At 40.4% G+C, this 25,688-nt stretch overlaps 1 protein-coding gene and 1 long non-coding RNA gene across 22 annotated transcripts in view; one reads left to right on the forward strand and one right to left on the reverse strand.

Moving 5' to 3' along the window:
* LOC128415776 (uncharacterized) overlaps positions 1–25,688 on the forward strand; it is a 123,912-nt gene that overhangs the window by 64,666 nt on the left and 33,558 nt on the right. Inside the window, exon 3 of one of the 5 annotated variants that reach the window (XR_008331062.1) lies at positions 24,166–24,217. The exons of 1 other annotated variant lie outside the window; for it this stretch is intronic. This is a non-coding gene — a long non-coding RNA (uncharacterized LOC128415776). Of the gene's footprint in view, positions 1–15,607; positions 16,865–23,424; positions 23,753–24,165; positions 24,218–25,688 lie in introns of those variants that run through there. 3 more of the 5 variants (XR_008331063.1, XR_008331061.1, XR_008331059.1) reach the window with 3 other exon arrangements.
* The window catches only part of SOX6 (SRY-box transcription factor 6), a 448,703-nt gene that overhangs the window by 24,166 nt on the left and 398,849 nt on the right, over positions 1–25,688 (reverse strand). For all 17 annotated transcript variants that reach the window (XM_053392405.1, XM_053392369.1, XM_053392397.1 and 14 more), the window contains one exon: positions 17,234–17,342. In XM_053392405.1, coding sequence (XP_053248380.1) covers positions 17,234–17,342 — 109 coding nt within the window. The remainder of the gene's footprint in view (positions 1–17,233; positions 17,343–25,688) is intronic.

The raw sequence follows: 25,688 nt of genomic DNA on the forward strand, positions 1-25,688 counted from the left end.
AGAGCTTGTAGGGCAGCGGCTGAAGAAGGAACAAAAAGGGTTTTCTTGTGTGAGTTTCTTGTGGCTGATTAGCTGCTTTCTCTGTGCAAAGGTCAGAGGGGGCAGGGCTTCTGTTGAGGTAGGGGATTAGCTGTGGGAGGAGCTTGTCAGAGCTTGTAGGGCAGCGGCTGAAGAAGGAACAAAAAGGGTGACCTTTGCACCTTTGCGGCGCGCGCAGTTTGACCCATCTTTTAGATTTAGGGGAGCTAGTCTCAAACGTTTGTTGGGGGAGATATAGGTTTATTTGGGGGGATTTATTTGTCCTGTCTTCACGCTTTTTATGATGGAGGACCGCTGTAGTCACCCCCAACCACACCTTCTCAAGATGGAGGGTGAGGGAACAGCTGCAGTCCCCTGTGGTTCCTGCGCAATGTTTGCCATCTTGCCAAAGGTTGCAGGCAGCTTTACCTGCAGCAATTGCATGTTGATTGCCCTCTTAAAAGACAAAGTCCAGCAACTGGAGGAACGTGTAGCTACGCTCCAAAGAATTAGAGAGCTGGAGCTCTTCTTGGAAGCAACAGAGCACACCGTCTCCACCAAGGAGGAGACAGGGGACTCCCCTGAGAAGGAGGCTAGTTCACCAACACAGGAGCCAGATATATGGAGAAACGTGACTCAAAGAAGTAGGAGGCCCAGGGTTCGCTCTGATTGTTTAGAAATACGCAATCGCTTTGAGGTCCTTTCCCCTAGCATGGAAGACGAAGAGCAGACTCCATTTGAGGATCTCTCCCTCATTACAGTCGATCAGGTATATGAAGACGAGCAGCAAAGGCAGTCTTCAGGGAATGTGCAGGCGACCTTGGAACGGACAGCTCACGGAAGAACCCCGACCAGACCTAAGAGGAGGCGTGTAGTGGTGATAGGGGATTCCCTACTGAGGGGAACAGAAGCAGTGATCTGTGGGCCTGACAAGATGTCTCGGGAAGTGTGCTGTCTCCCCGGGGCTAAGATCCAAGATGTAACTGAACGACTGCAAGGAATCATAAAACCCACTGACAAATACCCCTTCCTCTTGGTTCATGTGGGAACCAATGACACTGCAAGCAATAGCCTCCAGAAGATCAAAAGAGATTACGAGGCTCTGGGCAGGAAATTGAAGCAATTAAATGCACAAATTGTCATCTCATCTGTCCTCCCAGTTGAACGACGTGGCCCAGGGAGAGAGGGAAAAATAGTGGAAGTGAACAACTGGCTTCGCAAATGGTGTAAACAGGAACGGTTTGGATTCTTAGATCACGGAATGCAGTTTCTTGAAGATGGACTTCTGGCAAGCGATGGGCTGCACCTCACAACGGTTGGTAGGAATGTTTTTGCAAAAAATCTCAGAAACCTCATCAGGAGGGCTTTAAACTGACTAATGTGGGGGAGGGAGACAGTGCTCCTGAAGGTAGGAGTCTATCAATTGATGAAGATGATCATCCAAATGTCATAGACCGAATGGAGCAAACAGCACGCAGACCTAGTGGTGGGAGGAAAAAATCCTTAAATAAGAGACACGGGGGAATGATTAATGGACTTCAATGTCTGTACACTAATGCGCAAAGTATGGGAAATAAACAAGATGAGCTTGAGCTCTTGGTACAGCAAACTAAATATGACATAATAGGCATCACTGAAACCTGGTGGGATAAGTCCCACGATTGGAATGTAATAATGGAGGGATACAATCTATTTCAGAGAAACAGACCAGACAAGAAAGGAGGAGGAGTGGCGTTATATGTCAGGGATGTGTATACCTGTGAAGAGATCCAAGATTTAGAACCTCAAAGCCAAAGTGAGAGCATTTGGGTCAAAATTAAGGGAGAGAAGAATAACAGTGACCTCATTGTGGGAGTTTACTATAGATCCCCAAGCCAAACGGAGGACATAGATGATGCCTTCCTGGAACAGATGGCCAAGCATGCAAAAGGAAGGGAGATAGTAGTAATGGGGGACTTCAATTACCCGGATATTTGTTGGATGTCAAACTCAGCCAAGAGCATAAGGTCAAACAGATTCCTCACTGGCCTTGCAGACAACTTCATTGTCCAGAAAGTGGGAGAAGCTACAAGAGGAACAGCCATTTTAGATCTGGTCCTAACCAATGTTGATGACCTGGTTAGTGGGGTAGAAGTGGAAGGATCATTAGGCGCGAGTGATCATGCTCTTCTGAAGTTTACTATACAGCGGAAAGGAGCAGCCAAGCATACTAGGACTCAATTTCTCGACTTTAAGAAAGCCGACTTCATAAAACTTAGGGAAGTGCTGGGTGAGATCCCATGGACAGTAATACTAAAAGGAAAGGGAGTTCATGATGGCTGGGAGTTTGTTAAGAGGGAGATAGTAAAAGCACAACTTCAGGCAATACCATTGAGACGGAAACATGGAAGGTGCCTAAAGAAGCCAGGGTGGCTATCTAAAGAACTTTTAACTGAGTTAAGATTAAAAAAGGATGTGTACAAAAAATGGAAAAGGGGGGAAACCACCAAAGAGGAATTCAAACAAATAGCCAGCACGTGTAGACACAAAGTCAGAAAAGCTAAAGCACAGAATGAACTCAGGCTTGCTAGAGAGGTTAAAAGCAACAAAAAAGGCTTTTATGGGTATGTTCGTAGCAAAAGGAAGAACAAAGAAACAGTGGGGTCACTCAGAGGAGAAGATGGTGAAATGCAAACAGGGGACACAGAAAGGGCTGAACTCCTCAATGCCTTCTTTGCCTCAGTCTTCTCCGATAAAGAAAACAATGCCCGGCCTGAAGAATTTGGAGCAAATGATTCAGCAGAGGAAACACAGCCCAGAATAACTAAGGAGATAGTACAAGAATACTTGGCTAGTCTAGATGTATTCAAGTCTCCAGGGCCAGATGAACTGCATCCAAGAGTATTAAAAGAACTGGCAGATGTGATTTCAGAACCACTGGCAGTCATCTTTGAGAATTCCTGGAGAACAGGCGAAGTCCCGGCAGACTGGAGGAGGGCAAATGTTGTCCCTATTTTCAAAAAGGGGAAAAGAGAGGACCCAAATAATTACCGCCCAGTCAGTCTGACATCAATACCAGGGAAGATTCTGGAGCAGATCATTAAGCAAACAGTCTGTGAGCACCTGGAAAGGAATGCTGTGATCACCAATAGTCAGCATGGATTTCTGAAAAATAAGTCATGTCAGACTAACCTGATCTCGTTTTTTGACAGAATTACAAGCCTGGTAGATGAAGGGAACGCAGTGGATGTAGCCTACCTTGATTTCAGCAAGGCATTTGACAAGGTGCCCCATGATATTCTTGTAAAGAAGCTGGTAAAATGCGGTCTTGACTATGCTACCACTCAGTGGATTTGTAACTGGCTGACTGACCGAACCCAAAGGGTGCTCATCAATGGTTCCTCTTCATCCTGGAGAAGAGTGACTAGTGGGGTGCCACAGGGTTCTGTCTTGGGCCCGGTCTTATTCAACATCTTTATCAACGACTTGGATGATGGACTCAAGGGCATCCTGATCAAATTTGCAGATGACACCAAACTGGGAGGGGTGGCTAACACCCCAGAGGACAGGAACACACTTCAAAACGACCTTGACAGATTAGAGAACTGGGCCAAAACAAACAAGATGAATTTTAACAGGGAGAAATGTAAAGTATTGCACTTGGGCAAAAAAAATGAGAGGCACAAATACAAGATGGGTGACACCTGGCTTGAGAGCACTACATGTGAAAAGGATCTAGGAGTCTTGGTTGACCACAAACTTGACATGAGCCAACAGTGTGACGCGGCAGCTAAAAAAGCCAATGCAATTCTGGGCTGCATCAATAGGAGTATAGCATCTAGATCAAGGGAAGTAATAGTGCCACTGTATTCTGCTCTGGTCAGACCTCACCTGGAGTACTGTGTCCAGTTCTGGGCACCACAGTTCAAGAAGGACATTGACAAACTGGAACGTGTCCAGAGGAGGGCAACCAAAATGGTCAAAGGCCTGGAAACGATGCCTTATGAGGAACGGCTAAGGGAGCTGGGCATGTTTAGCCTGGAGAAGAGGAGGTTAAGGGGTGATATGATAGCCATGTTCAAATATATAAAAGGATGTCACATAGAGGAGGGAGAAAGGTTGTTTTCTGCTGCTCCAGAGAAGCGGACACGGAGCAATGGATCCAAACTACAAGAAAGAAGATTCCACCTAAACATTAGGAAGAACTTCCTGACAGTAAGAGCTGTTCGACAGTGGAATTTGCTGCCAAGGAGTGTGGTGGAGTCTCCTTCTTTGGAGGTCTTTAAGCAGAGGCTTGACAACCATATGTCAGGAGTGCTCTGATGGTGTTTCCTGCTTGGCAGGGGGTTGGACTCGATGGCCCTTGTGGTCTCTTCCAACTCTATGATTCTATGATTCTATGATTCTATGATCTTTTAAAATTGTAAATAGTTCAGCTGGAATATCATCACTTCCACTGGCCTTGTTATTAGCAGTGCTTTCTAAGGCCCATTTGACTTAGATAGATGTCTGGCTCAAGGTCAGCAACCACACTACCTGAGATATCCATATCTTTCTGGTATAATTCCTCTGTGTATTCTTGCCACCTCTTCTTGATGTCTTCTGCTTCTGTTAGGTCCTTACCACTTTTGTCCTTTATGATGGTAATCTTTGTACGAAATGTTCCTTTCATATCTCCAATTTTCTTGAACAGATCTCTGGTTTTTCCCATTCTGTTGTTTTCCTCTATTTCTTTGCATTGCTCGTTTAAGAAGGCCCTCTTGTCTCTCCTTGCTATTTTTCAGAAATCTGCATTCAATTTCCTGTATCTTTCACTATCTCCCTCGCATTTTGCTTGCTTTTTTTTTTTTTTGCTTGCATTCTGCTAGAATAGCATTAGCTTTTTTTGCTGCTGCTTCACACTGTTGACTCATGTTAAGCTTGTGGTCCAGCAAGACTTTTCCATGCCACCACTATTAACAAATACCTCTCTATCCCAAACAGAAGAATGCAACCTGTCATTTTACAAAGTCTCATCTGAACCTTGTTTAGCTGTGCAATGTTGTTGTTGTTTTTTAAAGCAACAAATTACTGAATTCCCATCTGCTGCAGCTACATTGCCATGTTTAGTACAACTGATCTTAATATTTTTAAAATGGTTTCAGACTGATTTCAGCACTGGGTATTAAGGACTGTTTTCCATATCCCTTTAGGTCCTGTTTTAAAGGTTTAAAACAGGATCTAAAGGGACATGGAAAACAGCCCTTAAAAGTTGATCAAATTTCCCATCTCCCCACCCCACTCTGCCCATATTCACTTCTATCTGCTTAATGGCCAGAAATGTTAATTGGGCAAAGTTTCCGCAATCCAGCTTTGGGGCATCCTCTCTTCCCAGGGCAACAAAGCCCACACTGTTCAAGAGTGCCCCCTCACCTGAGAGTAAGAGCTGTCCAACAGTGGAATGGACTCCCTAGGAAGCTGGTGGACTTTGCTTCTTTGGAGGGTTTAAAGCAGAAGTTGGATGGTCATCTGTCATGGATGCTTTAGTTGAGATTCCTGCATTGCACAGGGTTGGACTATGGGACTCTCAGAATACCTTCCAACTCTACAATCCTATGACCCTATGAAGAGGCAACACATTGGGTTGCAGAGGGAGGAAGAAACCCTGTTGAACAAGTGGCTCTCTATTTGTGGCTCCAATCAAAAGAATTTACTCAATAATGATTTTAATGCAAAATAAAGTGCTACTAGTATTAAAATTGTTTTAAAATGTTATCTTGGGCCACTCAATTGTTTATTTAGCTGCCAGCATCTGTCACCACGACTTGTTCTGTGCTGTAATTCTCTACTGGGCATGGGTGAGAAAGGACAACCAAAAACAGGTGTCACAGAAGGTAAGGGAGGTTGTTTGGCATTCGATCTTTTGGTGACTACCACTATCTAGTTTGGATTAGGAGAGATCAATGTGGGAAGTGGTACAATCCCTTGTGAGGAAGACTTAATCAATTTATCAGGCACACCCAGATCATCTGATTGGGTGGAAAGAAACTAAAAAAAAAAAAAAGACAAAATTGAGTTTCTTATCAGGTCTTTAAAATAATCTTGGCCTAATCTTGTTAAATGCAGGTGAATGAGGTTTCTCTCTCTTTCAGCGTTGTAATAAAAACCTGGAATTATTTTGGAGGGACCAAACCCTGAGGCACATTTGTTAAAGCAAAAAGAGATGACCCCCCCCCACTCCCAAAAAGCATTTAAAAAAAAAATTAAATCAGTGCTCTTTTGTTAAAAAGCCATTCTTAATTAGAGTCATAAATTATAAACAGACCAAAAAAGTCATGAAACTTCTATCTCCATCTGCCTTAAACAAGCCTACACTTGAAGGATTTAAAAATGAAGCCAGTAAAACCTTGAACTTCTCTACTTGATCTCTGAGTGAATATTTTTGCCTCGGCCCAAAGGCTGCCACAAAAGAATTTGTATTAAATGAACTTCTGTAAATAAGTAACACTCACGTAATGTACCTGTGCTAAGCATCTTAGTAGTTCAGGAAGCTGTTCAACATACAGTATTGTGATTTTCAAAAATTGCTTCTGTTTATAACCTTTACTCTGCTTGAGATTAAAACTTAAACATTATGTGCTCAGCCTAGTGACCAGGGTAAGTGTGGACACACACACACAACATGGGCTTCTTTCAAGCTGAAACCCATACAATAAGAGTTGCTTTGGACTACAAATCATTGCTGAGCCACTTTAACACGAGTCAAATAGTAGAAAAACATGTATCTTTATCTGCTTATGGAATTTCATCAGGTTTTGCAATCTATTATCTTATTTTGATCTGCCAGTTACAACAGACTAGCTAGAAAACAAAACAAAACGATTAGGAGGGAAATGCGAACTAGCTACAGGCGGAAAAACAACAATGGAATGTTATATATATAAGGAGGCAAACATTGGCTCAAGAAACAGGAGGCATTCCAGTATGAACCCAACAGATTTTTATGGGCCTCCCAATGATGCTTAGAGGACCACAGCTGCTGTGTTAAAAAGAAAGAAAAAATCCAAACAGTATGCAGAAAATGCACTCACTGGAGACAAAATAAAAACACTTGTTTGTGTTTAATGACTAACAGGCCATTTGCAAGTGTACTGTTTATAATGTGGTCACCGAAGCGGACTTTGACTTCCGGAATTCAGAATCTGGTTAGGAAGGATTTGAAATCAGTAAGGATTTGAAAGAGTAAGAGTTGCCTATGCAAATGACTTGGAGCTCTGCTTCACAACTCAATAAAACTAAGAACTAGGTTATCTTTTTATTCTGGTTTCACTGATGTCACAGCACAAACGTATTACAATTTAGGTAGATACTAATAACTCACTCCTAAGACCTCCACTTCAAACTCCCATTATTTTAAGTGAAACTTACTTCCAAGTAAGAGTACTTGGGATAAGTTCCTGACACCTTGGTCTGAAACACATCCCCAAAATTCAGTGGCTTCACCAGAACTTACAACTGTGTCACAATGTACCAAGGATCAGACCTAAAGCTTCAAACTATTTACCTCGTATCTGAGACACAGGGCAGGTCCACACAATGTTGTGGCGTCCGACCCCAAGTTTAATCAACTGCTCAATCCAGTTTCACAAAGCAAGTTGGCTCCACTCAATCTGACAGTATTCCTTATGCTCTAAGAATTTCAAACAGCTGCCCTCTATTCATTTGCCTCACCTTTCCATTACCAAAGCCCCTCCCTTACAATCCCATGCTGAGGAAAACCTGAGATTGACCCCCCACCCTGAGAACTGCTCACAAGCAAACTTGCAACTTTAATCCAAAACAAAGGAGGGGACCCCAAGCATCTTCTGTCAAGATAAAGTGTGTTTCAGGGAGGGGATGGGTTAAACAATCTTCCATCAAAAGCAAAGGAACAAGTAGACCTTATCAAAATTCCCTTTACCCAAAAGAGTGGAAATATTCAGTGTGGGAAGGAGAAACCCTAAAAGTAAACTGACTTCAAAAAGAGATTTCTCAAACAGCCTCTATTAGTAGAAAGTGAGGAAATTACTTGCTGAATACCCAATTTCTGGGGTGGGGAATCATCGTCCCTAGGTTAAAATAGCCAATTGACATATATGTCTGTGTGTGGCTAATGAAAGCTTGTTTCAATTGAATTGTTAAAACAAAGAACAGAAACCAAGAGGCTGAAGAGGAGGGCTTGAAATCTCCTTGCAGGTAATCTCCGCTTGGTGCCTGGTAAAAAGGTAAAGGGACCCCAGACCGTTAGGTCCAGTCGTGGATGACTCTGGGTTGCGGTGCTCATCTCGCTTTACTGGCCAAGGGAGCCGGCGTTTGTCCGCAGATAGCTTCTGGGTCATATGGCCAGCATGACTAAGCCACTTCTGGCGAACCAGAGCAGCGCATAAACAACCCACTCAGCAAGGAGCCAGTGTAGAGACAGGAGGAGGAGGAGAACCAGCAGCCTGGGAGTCCTCTGAGGCAAGCTCACACACACTCTAGATCCCATCCCCCCACTGGATAGAGCCTGGAGAGAGAAAATTCCCATAGACTACAACCACTCCCTGTTACCAATCCTCAAGTATGCCCTGATGCTGCACCGGGTACCCAGATTGGCACAGCTGGGTGAGATCAACTCCGCCCTGCTCACCCACCCAGGTCTCAGTGGTACTGACCAGATCAGCCTCCCCGTCCATAATCAGATCATGGATGAGGGAGGTCTTACTCAGAACCTATCTGGCATTCAGCAGCAGCAGCCGCAGCCCCAATGGCTTGCTGATAGGACAGCTGCAATTCCCAAGGTTGAAGGAGGGGCTGGCACATGGTACAGTCACTAACTGCTTGTGTCATGTGCCCCTTCCCCAGTCTGCGCACCCCCCCACTCCATACTTCTCCTTGCCCAGAACCACGGTGATTGGGGTTGTCCCTGCTCTCCCCACACTCATCTTACAGCCCTTTTAAAAAAAGCCAAAGTTTTAAATGCAGAAGTTAAAAAGCAGTTAAAAACAATTTAAAACATTTCAAACAATTAGGGCAACAATAACAGCAACATAACCCCCCTCCACACCAAAACCAAAATCCCTAAATACCCCAACCCAATTGTCTGTTCAGCTGTCTCAGGTTTTGTAGGTGGAGTCATTCAGGGCCTCAACCTCCCAGGCTGGTTGGGAAAAGCCTTCAAGGCAGGGAGCAGGTCTTCCAGAAGTCACAGCCAAGACAGTCTGTATTTATTATATATTTATTATATTTACATATAATAAATATGTTAGTGCTCCAAGTATTAATAAAAGGAATGAAAAACCAGACCAGAGAGTGAGAGCTTCTGGCTGCACAAGAGTAAGCTACATGCAGCCCTACTGCCAGATACTATACCATATTTGGTAACAGTATAGCCTTCACCCTAGTCTTTTAAACAAGGTATTATTAAGGTGGGATTCAAACTCAAATCTTTCTGGGTGAAGAGCACCTTAGTTTAAACCTGAAAAAAACTATGACTGAGATCCAGAATCCATTTTAATATTTAAGCAAACTGTAAAACATTGCACTTCCTTAGATGCTAAAATATGCAAACTAAATCCAAACATTGGAATATATAATATAGCAGAGGTGAAACTGTGTATTTTTTTCAAAAAATCAGCACTTGGTTGCAATACTGTAAAGCAGCATTATTGCAGAGAAGTCATCTATTTTTCGTATTCCAGACTCCATTCTTTCGTAATATCAACAAGAAAAACTGAAGGGAATTCCCTAAGGTCAACTCTGAGGAAACATAAACCTCTAATTCAATAAACTCTGCTACTGCACTGAAAAAGGCCTTATTATTGCAACATCCATATGGAGTCAATTGGACATTAATGACTAATCAATCCCTCCCCTTTCTATTCTACTTATAGTGTCACAAACCATGTTTAGATTAGACCATTTCCTGCTTAGGATCGCTCAAAATGGCTTTTGTTCTTCCAAAGCTGCTCTGATGAAGGCAGCTTAAACAAACACACGGCCCAAGTGGTGCAGGAGTTATAAACTGCCATATGTGAATGAACAAAGGGGCCATACTAAAGCCTTTTGTGGTATTTGTTAATGTTTTTCATCTGAGCTTAAAAAGACCTAATGACTTTGCGGTGAGCTGATGCATGTGGCTCGTGGCTTTGCAAAATGAAGGAAATTCTAGCCACTTAGATTTCAGCATATATTTTCCACTGTTCTTTGAGTACAGTTTTGATGGCAAAGTGTTTATTGTTGTCACAAAATTACATTTGTTTTACCCTAGCAAATATGGTTGCCCATTCTCCCCCCCCCCCAATCTTGAGAATAGGTTCTTTCACAATGAGAAACATTACACCTACAGAATTATCTTGCTCTTGACCATTTGGAAAGCAGAAGTCAAAAGCAATTGACTTTCCTCTGTAACAAAGAAAAATTAAAGCATGTTAAACATCTGTCACATCCTCCAGCTTTTATTAGTGACGGATGATGACATATATATATCTGAAACTATTTTGAATGGGCTATTTTTAGTTCCCCAAAGCCAGCTAGACATGTTAAATTTCATAAAACCCCAAGGAATCTTGAATGGGCTATCAGTACCCATTTGTCATTATTAAGTGTAGATTTGTTTGAATTAAATTAATAGTAAAAAGTAACCTTCATTCAAAACAAAGGTATAAAACATTGTTGTAAATAAGGCAAGGTTTGTTGCAAGTATAGGCAGTGGGGTGCTTTTACATGCCTACATTATCATAAATTACTCTGAAATATTTTGAGCTGCACTCCTCACTTTTTTTTCAGGGGCAAATTTGATGTACCTTGCAAATACCATGGAGTGTATCGAAATCTGCTCTTCTGCTAATAAAATAGACTTCCATTTGAGCAACAGAACTTTCCACACATTCTTAAAATCTGCTTCAGATTTTAAGAGAATTTGTGGACGCAACAGCACAGATTTATTTTTGGAGTGGGCAAGGGGTAGGAGGAAGAAAGTAAAGTTCCATTGTGTGATCAGAATTCCACTTGTGTAGCACTGGATACAACCCAAAGGCCTCATTCTCATGGTGACTACCCCAAATGTAATAATATTGCTCACATTGTCTTCTGTTTGCAAATACAATATGTAAAGATTTCCTTGTGCAAGTTGATGTCACCTGTAAAAAACCTGCAAAGCCGTTCTCAAGCCAAGTAACATATACAAAAATGCATATACTAGGGTAAAGTGTGCATAAATATGCATGTATTAGGGAAAATACCATACTAAAATGTTTGTTAAAGAAATTTCCATGTTTCCTGTAAGATTCTATCTTTCCCCCCACCCCAACCTATCCTTGGAAACTCTGATTATACAGGATTCCTAATCACAGGGAGATCCTGTGCATGTATGCCAAGCTGCCTTTTATGGGTACATTGGCATTCTGTGTTAAATTTTGCCCATAAGGAAATAATTCCCATGTTGGGAAAAGCACACACATGCTCATGTATGAAGTGATTAGTTGCACTGTGAATATTTATTGATGCCAGTGATACTGGCAAATGTATATATTCTTGCCAATACATTGAAATATAGTGTTGCATAGCCTGTGGAAAAGTACTTCCTATAGAGCTGGCTGCAGACTGCAGCCTCAGGGCTGGATAAATCATAATACTAAGTTATGCTATAACAGAGGGCCTCTATGGTGTTATTATCTGCAAATACCTGATACTGAAAAGTTCTGCTTATCCTGTACTGTACTCCTTTAAGATTATATCTGAAAATGGGAACTTCATCACATGGTGGCATGTGTTTTTGAATACCAATGTCAGTATCCTGACTAGTGTAAGGAATGCAACTGCTATGCTTTCCAAAGTGTAGCATATTTTAAGTGTGGTGTTAAGTAGGAAGAAGCAGTTTTGAGTTGTTTACATATGTGAGGCCTAAATACTTTAAAATGTGGTTTCTTCTTTAACAAATGTTTAGCTGTTCAGTTATCAAAAGACAGGTAAAGAGTGCATGGAGAACAAAGCAGACAGGGCCTGGTTTTTCAGCATTCCTTCTGGAAACATTTCCTTGTCTTCAGTTGGCTTTTTCTGTTTTGCGGTATACCCCCTTTCCACTCTCAACTGTCATAGCAACTCTCCCAAATATTTATATGCGACAGATACTGGCTACAGGAGTCATTTCTCTCCCTGTATTTTATGAAAAACTGTCACAAAAGCAGACGATGCTTTGTCATGCATGTACTTCCCGCTGTTTACACCTCAGCGTAGTAGGGTGTTAAACAAGTTACCTCACAGTTTTGGATTCTGTTGGCAGGCTGCCATGATTGATCGGCTTGCACAGGACACAGTGTCTGTTTCACTCTTTTTCTTTCTCTCCTTCCCCTGACAGGTAAAAAACTGACCTTTTTTCTTTGTCTTTCAAGGGGAATTGTTTTTGCAAGTGGAATTTTGCTACCACTTGAGTTATGTGGCACTCCTTGTTCTGAGAGCCAGTTCAACTGTTACATGGAAGCTGAACAAGAAGAGCTAGTAACTTCCTCTTTCCTTATTTATGTCTAACATATTAGGAACCAGTGATAAGCATTGTGGGCATCTGGGTATATACAGTTACCATCTGAAAAGAGGCTTATCTGTTCCCCTTTTGAAAAGTTCGACACTTGTTATAATGCATGTGACTTTTTCCTGTCAAGTGCTTCTGAAAGCCCCAAGGGAGTCACCCTGAAGTGATGGGGAGTCAGCAGGTGGTAGCTATGACTCAAAAGCATAGCCTTGCAAGTAGTCCAGAAAAGCTACAAGCCCACAGCATTTTTACAAGTCTACCTGACAATATAGATGTGAATTTAAAAGTCATTTCTTTGGTAGGAGATAATCTATAGTTTTTAGACCTTCTAAACCTTAAAAAGAACACCACCATCTGTTCTGATATCATTGGGAGGGGGAGAAAAGAACACTCAAGAACAATTAATTTTCCCCACCTTGATGTTAGGTGTTATGCCTGAACAGGGAATGTGAACATTAACAGGGGATGTGAGGCTGTGCACAACCCCCCAACATCCCTGTGTGCAGGCTGTGCCTGCTCCACCCACAAACATTTTTGCATTGAGTGGGAGGTTTTGAAGTTCCTGAGTGCATTTCATTCAGCATGCTAAGAAGTCTCCACAGTCAGGAATTCTGATCAGAAAGGTGTCTTGGTTGCAGGGAGGCTTTTAACTTAGGAACCTCTTCAGAACTTCCCAGGCAATGAAGAAAGGAGCCATCACACATGATCCTGGTCACCTTCCATAGGTTGAAAACTTTTAGCACTTCAGAAGGAAACCTCAGGCCTCCTCAGGTCATACACTGTACTTGATCTTGCTCCACAGTTTCAAGAATATGAATTTTTACCTTAAAATGTTTAACAAGTGGCCAAGTTGTGCTTATTATTCTCCATCTCTCCCCCCCTATATATATATTCAGCTTCACAATGGCCTTTCTTTCTAGTGGTTGTTTGCTGCTGCTGCTGCTGCCTCCTCTGCACTTGCACTGCCATGGCTGTCTCCTCCATGCTCAGCCACCTCCTCAGGCGGTGCACTTGGAGGTGACGGAGGCAGGCATGCGTAGGGGGCATAGGAGGAAGCTGAGTGTGGAGGTAGCGGCTGTGGTGCATGTGCCCTATGTTGCCTCATGGATGGGCCAGCCCTGCATATCCTTCAAAGTATGCCAACTGTTGCTTCCTCCATGGCCTACTTTTCATGAAAAGGAAACATAAAAAGATAAGTTTTGGATGCAAACTGAAGAAGAAACTAACAGGTATTAGTTTTACCCTGAAAGTAAATTATGGCTGTCCTTCTAAAAATAGCAAAATGAACTTGACAGTGCGCAGCTCAAATCAATGCCAACACATTTTTAAAACTAGACCTTCTACCAATACTGATGAGCCTCAAAATTACTTTAAGCGATTTTGGCTTTCATGTATTTCTGCAATAGGAAATATATTACTAAATATGTAAACATGCAGATGTTAGAGAGCTTTTTCTTATAACTGAGTGGGGGTAGTATCTTTCCTTTCCTTTTTTTGAATATTATAAATTTACTCACATCTACAGGAAACTGCTGCCTTTCCTTTGGGTTCCACAAAAGGTTGATGATTTTTCCCCGATATATAAATTAAGTTAAATTTAATAACTAGAACGGTTAATCAGGAATTGGCTTATAAAGGCACAGTTCATTTGTTAAATTGACAATCCCCTTTTTAAATTTTACCTAAAGTATTAATAAAATTATACATTATCGATAACAAAGTGAGCATGCCTACAGTAGGGTTGTTCTGGACATATGAATTGCATATTTTAAAGGTATCTGCTGTTTAAAGCAACCTTTTTTCTTACATTCTGAATCTACACCTGAAGTAATAGGACTTCACCTGCAGAGTGAAGACAGTGCCTCTGTGACATTAGCTTTTAGTCTAATCCCCACTCCCATCTCATTTGTTCCACAAGGAAAGCACAGTTTTTATGTATGGTTAGAATTTGAGAAATAACCTGCTAATGCTAAATGTTTGAAGGGGGGAATCTCACCAATAGAACATAATGCATTTGCAAGGAAGTTCTTCCAGGTAAGGACCAAATTAGACAGTACCTGAGAGTTCCATGATTAATTCTTTCTTAAGAAGCAGATTTTCCCCATGAATTCCAAAAATTATCCAGTCCCAATTATCATAAAATTGTGCACATGTCTTCCCCCCCCCCATAGCAGTTTGGGGAGGAACCAGAAACAGAGCATAGACACATAGATAACGGGTTGTATCCAATTCAAATCTCCCCCTTTCCCTGCTCACTGTACCATTATACAAAAATTTTGCAGGTAGAATCATTATATAGATAGAAAAATGGACAAAAGTAGGTGTTATGTGCAAATTCACACACACACACACACACACACACACACACACACACACACTTAAAGGCAGCCAACTAACTAGTCCTGAAAATTCAGACTAGTTCAGATCTTTAAGAAAATGTCCACATTTTAAAAATGAAAGCTCAATTGCTATGTCCACTTGCCTTCTACACAGTTTATATTAGGAAGGACAATTGCAGGATATGATACACACATCAAGTTTGAATGTAGCTGTAAAAAAATTCTTAATAGAACATAACGTAATTTCACCCCAGTAGATGTTAAACATACTAATTTTTGGAGCTTCTTTTACAGCCTTTTAGGCAAAAGACTACAGGATAATAATTATAAGAGCTCCAAACAACATTTTCTCATGTTAGGTCACCTCTAAACCATATGTATAAGAACATTTAAGTTTAATTTGCTTTAATGGACATGGCATATATTGACCAATGACTACACTTTTAAATCTGCTGCAAATGTGTATGAAGCCATCCAGACTTAGAGTCACATTAGAGCCAAATAAATGGTTTTACATTACTTATAATCATGTAATTTTTCTCTATAAAAGAAATACTTAAAAGCCAAATTCCGGTCAATGGCCAAAGCATTGCTGGCATGCTGAAAATGAAACAAAAATACAACCTTGAGCTATTAGATTTTTTATGATCCATGGAGCTCTGTCCTAAGACCCACCACAGTATATGATTTCTAAGATCACAAGGATTTGTTTTAAACCAGTCTTCCCCAATTGGGTGCCTTCCAGATGCTTTGGACTATAGCTTCCATCTTTTCCGACCATGGGCCATGATGGTTAGGGCTGATGGGAGTAGGAGCCCAACAATATTTGGAGGACACCAGATTGAGGTAGGCTATTTTGAACACTTCTTCCTGACGAAGCTAGCTAAACTAAGTGGAACTATTTGAAAGGTTGTCCTGTCACTACAATCATCAAAATAACATAATGTGTTATGCAAATGTAGAAAGTGAAAGGATGTGAGAGGGAAATGAGTTAATTTAGGGAAGCCCTGAGGTAACTTCCTGCCAGAAAAGCAAGTACAAATATGTTTTATTCTCTTCATTTCATATTATGCAAATAATGTACAAGCCTATCCAAAGATTATAAAGCTATTATTCTATCCCAAAAGGAATATGTGAGGTGGGACCATATTGCTATGATGTTTGTTTGATTAATTTCTTTTATTTTATTACAGTTTTATTTTGTATTTAAAAATCCAATGAAATAAAAAGTTTAAACAATTAAAATTGGAAATAATATGCATACAAGGAGAAAAAGCTAACCTGAAATATTACCAATTAGCAACGTAATTTCCAACAGAGCTGTCAACCAATTAAAGGCTTTTAGTTGATTAATGGCATTGTTTTTAACTGATCAATCCAAGTAACTAATTAAAATAAACATTACAGTGTGCAGTCCTTGACCATTGAAATCAATGGGAATTCTTCCATGGGCTTGAACAGAATCATAACTACAACCCTTCAGATCTCAGTGCAAGTATGTTTTCGCAAAGATAGCATGTTCCTTGAACTAATTGGCACAACTACCAGCACTCCACATCCTTTCATACTGGGCATCTCCAATTAAAATTTCACTGTAATTAATTCAGCAATTGATCAATTAATTGGATAATCCACTTCCTTGCTCTTTTCTTCATTATAGTAATGATAACATACGCTCAAAAGTTCTGCAGGGTCTCTTAAGATGACCAGGGGCCATACTTGCTGATTACTGAATATTGCCTATGAATATGTGAGGAAGTGATCATCTGTAGTCTCTGACTGAATTCAGCATCACTGCCTCCACTTTTCTACAGCTGTTTGGATCTGGAGCAGCATAGGATGGTAATGCTGGGATTAATCATATGTCTGAAGGTGACAGATGACAATTTCTGCATTACCTAAGCCAACCCATATGCACATTTCACTGCTCATATGAGGTTTACCCAATATATCCAGCAAAGCATTAATAATATGGCCAGTCAGCTTCCATGAGTGCAGGCTGCTCCAAAACCAGAAGTCCCTACTCAAGGAATCAGATATATGATATGTGGGCCACCATATAAACATTACACTATTTGTGTGAGCACTTAAATGCACATGCCACCCATCTGAGGTGACATACAAACTCACTCAAGACAGCTTTCTGAGAAGAGTTGAACCAGAGTGTAAATAATGAGAGCAGAGAATGCATATTGTATGGAACCATTTTACAACTAGAACTTATGCTTGCACATGTCACTAGAATCCATGCAAAATGCCTCAAAGCTGTGCATGGGGATTTAGCTGCACAATGCTCATTAAGACATCCAACTTTAAGGAGCTCAAGGAAAGCAATGCTCAGTGGCTCAATATATTTGTTACAGAAACTCACCCTCTGCATCTTCTGGCCTTGTAAGATCAATGACTCCTGGGCCTAGTTTTCCATCTTCACTGGGCTTCCCTGATAGCTGTGGGCCTAAATTCTCATAGCGTGTTCTTTCCTGCCGAAGAGAAAGGAACATTAAGATTTCCAGTCTGTTCATGTCTGAATATCTTGAGCGTACTCATTTTCTATTATACTTCCCTGTCCCTCTGGCTACCACCTGCACATCCCCTGCCCTCCATACTAATATGTCAGTCCTTTCTTGATTTCCACTTCCACATCTTCTTGTCCATCTAACAGCGGTTGCAAGTCATATTGGTAGGTAAATCTTTGTTCCTTACATTGCCCAATCCCACAATTGGTACCTAAGCATGAGCTAGTACTAGTAACAGATACAGGCTCTGTTTTTTTTTAGAAAGAACACAGATATTGTTTCACTGCAGGTATCAGTTTTGAATTTGGTGTCCAAAATCTAGTTTTCAAATATGCAGTACCCCTCCAGTACTGATTAAATGTATGATGAATTAATATTCAAGCCAGTTCCTAAGTTATCTTAGCACCATGGTTGACTCTTCTGTGGTGCTTGCTTCCTGTGCTGCTGAATTTAAAGTAATGAGGAGCCCATGTTGAAGGTGTCTACAAGATGATTATTTCCCATAGCAGCATGGGAAAAGAAGGGCAAAGATATGTGGACGTAGCAGCCCCACCACTTTGGTAATGTACAAACTGGCTTTTGGAAGTTAGCTTATTAACACCTTTGACTCACTAAATCTCTTAATAACAGAAAACCCACAACCACTATGTATTTTACTACACAATGAAACAAATAATTGTGTGAAAAATTAAATTGATTATTGCTAGGCAATAGCTTTAAACAACCCATTACAGCTAAGTATAAAGTAGGGCAGGTAGCATTACTGTGGTGTTGAAATGAAGGATTGCAGCAGAAGCTCTAGAAATTACTAAGAACACAAGAAGGAGATCCTGCTGGACGAGGTCAATGGTCCATCTAGTCCACCATCCTGTTCCCACAGTGGGCAATGCCCAATAACAATGCACGGTCCTATATTTCTTAAATGACCTTGGGAGAAAGATGTTGGCATTTGAAAAAAATGCTAAAATTCAAAACTTAAAAAGCACTTTCTACTAAAACTCGCTAATTTAATGGAAAAATCACCACCAGCACAACCACCACTCCTCTCATCGAGATATGCGTTTGCATTGGAACCCTTGAGAAAACACAAGTCTGAATTTTATGCAAGAGGCTTTCAAAGACAAGTATTTCAAAGAAGGAATACTAGATGACAGAAATGGTACTATTATTTTGTCTAGAAATTTGAACTGAAACTCAATGGGAATTTTAAAAGAGAGAGCAAGAAAAAGAAAGGGCTGTGTTTGTTCCCAGAATAAACAACATTTCTGTGTGCTGTAAACTTCTGCTGTAAAACTAGATCAAGAGACAATTTATGTCCTCAAAATATGAGAGGACAAGAGCCTTGAAACAATATGGCAGCACATATCTTCTGACAGTGGTAGCCTCAGTGGTACTCTGTCTGCAGCAACGTACTAAATAGTTATCATTAATGTATTGTTCTCGTGGAAAAAACCCAATGTGTTCTCTCTCTTGTCTTGTTGATACTTCTTAAGACTGAACTTGGCATTGTGTTGAGAATGAACAAAACACTGTTGTTCATTACTATGAAACTATTAAATGTCATGTCATCTTGAATTTAGACATGAAATGCCAGCTTTCAGTTTTGTGAACAGTTTTCTGTACGTTATACTTGATGCATTATGCAGTAGAAGATTGCTGATTGCTGTTCACTCTATTGTTCAATGACCTAGTTCTGTACTGAGCATATTACACATTAGAAGGAAAACAGTACCAAGTTTATTCCCCGAAGAATTGCTAAGGAACCTGGTATTGGTCTTAACAAGCAAAGTGGCTCTGACTTGTTTGCTCAAATCTCTCTGCATTGGTTAGAATAATAGAACTGTAGCACTGAAATGGGACTTGAGGGTCATCTAGTCTAACCCCCTGCAACCCCCTCTTTTTTCCTAGTGCGAGGCTTAAACCCACTACCCTGAAATTAAGAGTATCATGCTCTACCGACTGAGCTATCCCAGGAGGGATTTGCTGTTCTAGTCAGATCGTTTTCAGAAAACAATTGCTTACTAATTAGTTCTCTGTAACCAAGTTTGCAAGAAGATGTTTAGATTCTTAAAATATAGTTTAGCTAATATTTGGAGTATTAAGGGAAGATGCCAGGCACTGTGTAAAAATGCAGACTAAGCTTCTTTTCCAGGCCAGGTCATGTGGTGGGAAGTTGTTAAGGAGTACAAAGGTGCTGATATCTAGTTATCATCACATCAAAGCAAGGTTTTTGAGTCTGGGCAAATAGAGGTTGCCAGGGTGGCAGTGGGCAATGATGTTAATGGGGGGGGGTATTTGGCAAGGAGTTTCTGGGAAGAAGAAGCAGGAAGTGGGGAGAATGCCATACGGGGCTGAAGAAGAAGACATTGCCACAGGAACAGACAGCATGGCTGATTCATCTACTTGTAGATTTGAGCTGGCTGCTTAGGAGGGCAACAAAGGACTCTCTTGTGATGCTAGTGTTGGGAACTCTATCTAGATGCAGGTTGTGAATATGTATAAATAAACCATATTTCCACTACAAGACACTACAGCCTCTTATGTGCCTTAATTTTCCAACGGAAACACAAACCCCGGTTTTGCATCACTGGGCAGACATTGGGGGTGACGTGCAGTAATATTAAAATGTTTAAATAATAGCAGGCGGGGCAGGGGGTGGGAACCAACATCACACTAAATTGAAGTACAGTTGTTTACTGAATCACTCTGCTTGCATAACCTTAACATTCAACCGTTTTCAGTGTTTCTTGAAGTCTCCCATTTGCTGAAAAACTATATTGTCACTATTAATTTCCCACTATAACGTGTATTGAGATAATGCTGTTGTGATATGCAAAAATACTGAAACAAAGAGCACTGAGAAGAAACATAACTATTGGTTACAGGCAGGCAGGCACAACATTCAGCTGAAGAATGCTATAAGGTCCAATAGTAATACCTCACTATCGGAACGGATCTTGCTTTGCTGGTGCAAAGGAATGATTCTACCCCCTGTCCCCCGGGGACTCACATTTAAAATAGAAGAGTTGGATTAGACCTTTCTTTAAGTTCCTGCAGTTGGGAAGTAATTAGCATTTTGTACACTGTGTTTCTTTTCTTTCTTTTTTCTAATATTTGCATTTAAAATATTTCTATAAGGAGTGTTAATGTGACACCTGCAATTTTCATGGCAAAAACCTAAGTGTGTGCTTTGGGGGGGGGGAGGGAAAATAGCACTCCACTTAAAAAAAAAAATCAACAGAACCTTCTATGTATCAATATGCACATTTGAAGTATCCTTCTAGTCATTCATTCCCTTTGATTTTCTCCAGAAAATATTCTGTGTTAAAAAGAAAGTTTCTGAAAGAATATCAATATTTTGACACTGAAAGAGAAAAGGGAAAATTACATGATAAGGCTCAGGAACTGGGAGGAAGAGAAGCGTACATGGTAATAATACCTAAAAGAATTGAGGTGAATCTGTGATTCTGTAATAACCTTCAATGTCTCATTCTTTTGAAATATATTGACTGCTACAATTCTGTATGTATGGTTTCATTTTTCCACTTAAAGTATACCTCATAGCAATGGTAACTAATTTTCAGGAAAGCTGTAAATAAAAAAAAATCTATTACAACATAATTGGTAAATACAAACCTAAGTGTATTTCTGAAGGCAAGAGCAATTTAGACTGGACTCCTATGTATATTTACCTGAGAGAAAGCCCAGTTGAACATAGGGAATTATTTCCAAGTAAACATACATAGGGATCACAGTCAGGTAAATAATACATCTGTAATTGAACTAAACTAAGCAAATTATAAAGGAGTACAAACTGCAAATTCATTAATAGGAAATGGTCTGTATATTTAAAATACGTTCAGTTGTGTACGCTGTTCTCATGCACCTTCCCAAATTCTATTTAAATTCCTATTTATAAGCATGCATGTCCATATGAATACATATTCATGTCTGAAAATAGCATATACTTGTGAAAATTTACACACACACTAAAAAATTACTTACTTAAAAAACCACACATCTGTCTTACACATAATAGAGATAGCTTATTTATCCTCAGGAAACCCTGAGCTCATTTTTTGTTTATTTCAAACTAAACTGCTTCTTGTAGGCATAAGGCCCTGAGCATATATCTTGAGTAAAGTAAGTGCATTACACCACGGGGCATAATGAACACAGAACAGAATTCTAACTCAGATCATGATTACTGGAAAACCAAGAGGGCTAATGCTTTTAAAGAACACAGTCTATGTCTAAGTACAAAATGGACTCTTGGCTTCTTGGAGATATAGAAAAACCTACTCATTGCTACTTTCGTGGTTTTGGGATGACAACACACTGGGGCAGGATTCGTTTTACTAACAACCGAACCTTCATTTTCCATTCAGTGACACGATTAGGCACTTATTTATGCATTGTCAGGCACAAACATGCAGGCAGCATAAAAGTTATTGAAAAAAAATTAAAGCCTGCTTCGCTGTGTCGCAGGACCGTTGGTTAAGTGCTTTGAAATGATGATCTATGAGGTAGATGTTGCATATTAAATAAAGATATTTAAATGATAAAGCCCCCTTTAGTGAGCACTGATGAATGTTAAATGTTCCAAGCCACAAAGCTGAGCCATCCGTCATATTCACATGTTATCACAGTCAATGATGGAGCAACCCCAGTGATGACAGATGGACTGTGAGATTATTATCCCCTTATTTCCAGAGTCACCAAACCAGTCTCCTACTCAAGCATTATTTTTAACTTTGCATTAAATTAATAACTTCCTCCACACTTCTGTGGTGGGAATGATCAATGCTTTCCTCCTGGGTGTAAAAGGGAAATGGACTAGTGTAGTCAACTGAAGGAAGTAGGGGAAGAAGCCTGCTCATCCACTGGAAAAATCAGAGTGGGTGGCGGGGGGGGGGAGAGGGAGAGAAAGAGAAGGCTGCTGGAAACTTCAGCTAAGTAGAATAAATATAAAATTGTGATCTCAGGGAAGAAAAGTAATGATAACAGTAAGCACATAATAATGGCTTTTCTCTGCACTTAGGTAAAAGCTGAATTTTTGATGTGCACAATATATTTTCATAAAATTTTATATACTATGTTTTATACACTTATTGGCTATTCCATAATAATGTGTGCGCTAACAGTAAAATTGCTCCCAAATTTATGTGTGTTATTTATTCTTTCCCACGTAACAATGCTTTTTGTTGTAAAAAATATTCTGTTTATTAATGTAACTTTACAACCACTGCATCCAAGATCCGTGGTAAATTAATGACATTTTTATTATTTTATAGTGTCATTAAATTTTTACTGATCACTCCATCAAACAGAAGCCATAAAGGCCATAATGTAAACTGGGACACTTAGATCAGGGGAGCAGGAAACCATTCCATATAGTCTGAAGTAAACGGCTTGCTATAAATGATATTTATACCATCTTTAAGCATGTGAGAATACTTGGACAAGTTTGGCAAAACTGTTTCAGTACAGCAGTGGATTGTGTACTTAAATAACAGTTTATTTGCCAGCAAAGCAAGGGTTTGTGTGTGTGTGTTTTTAAACCATATGAAAGAAGATGACTGATTGCATTCATCTCTTGAAAAACAATATATGAAATGTAATAATACACCAGGCCCCCTCCCTTTTGGATTACCAAGACTGATCAGACTATAACCATTCCTCAAATTATTTCAACATGTCGTTCCCGCCCCCCCTTGCTATGTATGCAGACGCTGAAGTGGAAAATGGCATACATAGTTGGACAATGATGTAATATTTCAAGAGTCTAACTTAGTAGTTACCAACATTTATTTCAAGAGCCAATTTTGAGACTCCTTGTTAATGTGGGTCATTTACAGAAGCCACAGAGTAAATGCCTTTGGGACCGTTACACACTCTGCGGACAGTATTCCAGTTGCAAAGTGTGCAGACAATTCCAGGATGTTGTCTTTACATGCACGATACATTAAAGTTAAGTTATTCCATATTAAGCCCACTCAAGAAACAATAACACCAGTGTCTTGTTTCCCGCTTGTTCCTTCCCTAGACCATATTGGCTGAGTCCTGGAAGACCTTCCCAACTGGCCTGCGAAGGCAGGGCCCTTACTGACTCCAGCTGCAAAAGCCAAGGCTGCTGAACAGACTTTTTGGTTAGGGAATTGTTTAAGGGGGCTGTTGGGGGGACAGTTGTGGCTGTTACTGATATTCATATTTTGTATCTACATTTTTAGTTGCTATGATTTATGTGAATTTTTTTCAGTTTGGTTGTGTACTTTTTGTGTGTTTTATTTATTGTTTACGACTACTTTTGTTATATTTGTAATTATGTACATTTTTTCATGTTGTGAGCCACCTTGACAGCATACAAATAAAATGTTTTATGTGTGTATGTATGTTCCTCTGTTCAAGTACAGATATAATAAATGAACAGAAGGGGAATGTTTTCAAAACCTATTTAGATATTTTTCTAGAAAAAGTGCTTGTCATTTCTACACTCATAGCAGAATTCTGTGGGCATTAAATCCCAAAACAATGGAGGACAAAACTCCAGACTTTTAAGCGAGTGGCTTAAGGTAGCCATGACAACATAGTTGTGCTTGCTTCAGGCATATAGATTTCCTTTCCAAACTAGTGCACAAATAACGGTGCTCTGGAAAAACTTACAAATACCTCCATTTTTCTCTGCAAGGTCAACTTGTGCATTGTCCAAAGACTTTCCATTACTTTGTGGCAGTGGCTATGAGCAAATTAAATCACTCTATGCTTGGAATCTCTGACAATATTCTAGGCACAGCAAGAGTCATTTAAAATGGACATGTGAGGATTCTTATCAGACCAAGGTAAGTGCCGTGGAAATTGTTGTCTATTAATTGATTTGTTTTTGTTTTTGCAAGCAATGTAATAGGCCTCAACACAAAATCATCAGCTGCACCCTCCATGCAGCTACAGTGGTACCTCTAGTTATGATCTTAATTCGTTCCGGAGGTCCATTCTTAACCTGAAACTGTTCTTAAGTAGAAGCGTGCTCTCGCTAATGGGGCCTCTTACTGCCGCTGCGCCGCCGACACACGATTTCCGTTCTCATCCTAGGGCAAAGTTCTCAACTCGAGGTAACTCTTTCAGGTTAGCGGAGTTTGTAACCTGAAGCGTTTGTAACTCGAGGTACTACTGTACTGATAAATTGATAAATGTGGTGATTAATATTGGTCTATATAAATGTGCAGGATTATTTATACAGCGGACGCTCGGGTTGCAAACGTGATCCATGCGGAAGGCATGTTCGCAACCCGTGTCCGCGCATGCGCAGGTTGCGATTCAGTGCTTCTGTGCATGCGCAAAGCGTGATTTAGCGCTTCTGCGCATGCGTGACCGCAAAAACCCAAAAGTAACCCGTTCCAGTACTTCCAGGTTTCGGCAGTCCGTAACTCAAAAAAACGCAACCTGAAACGGCTGTAACCTGAGGTATGACTGTATATAAGTATCAGGATTAGAAGAGGTGGGCTCATTTTTCACAAAAATGGGAAAGAGAAACACAAAATGATGGTTTGTATCCAATGCAGTGTCCATTGGTGCAAAAGGGCTTCTGTTTCCTTCCCCTTCCAAATTTGTATGGTCCCTAAATCCCATGGAGCTAATTTTGTAGACACCTAGGGGGTTGGAGGGAAGAAGAGTCTGAGAAGTTCTGTTGCACATGGAAGTCCCTTGTGCCAATAGAGCTGCAGCAAAGTTTGGCTTGTGATACATGACTCCAATAATTAAATGGATTCATGTGTGGCCCTCACAATCCAAATGCTATATCAGTTGAACAAAGGATGTAGATATTCACCCAGTTGGACCAGGTGTATATTCTTCTCAATTCACCCAAAACAGGGAAAAGGAGTATAGCAGTGGCTTTAGGGCTGTGCAACCAGTGTGGCTGCTTCAGCCTCCCCACCTGTCACTGTCCTCCTTGCACTGTCTTGGGTTTTTTAAAGAGAACTGGGCATTCTTTCTTCAGATGTTCATAGAGAGTAACAGCATTCCCGTAAATACATGTATCCTCCTTCCCCCACAGCCTCCCACATTGTTAATGGCTCTCTGGATTCTACCCCATATTTAGCAAAAGTACTGTGCAAGGTTCAGAACAGAACAAATGTTAATTATTGTAAACCAAAGAATTTGGAAAGCACTGTACTTAATGAAGACTGAAGCTGCAGGTGGGAGGAAGAGCGGGGGGGATTGACAATAACGGTATTTCCCCCCCTAAGTTACATTGTTTGGGGGTGGAAAACCTCATCTGCTTCTCTGTTAAGGAAGACTTTTTGATTTAAG

The sequence above is a fragment of the Podarcis raffonei genome, chromosome 1 (assembly GCF_027172205.1).
Source record: "Podarcis raffonei isolate rPodRaf1 chromosome 1, rPodRaf1.pri, whole genome shotgun sequence".
In the NCBI taxonomy this organism is placed as follows: Eukaryota; Metazoa; Chordata; class Lepidosauria; order Squamata; family Lacertidae; genus Podarcis; species Podarcis raffonei.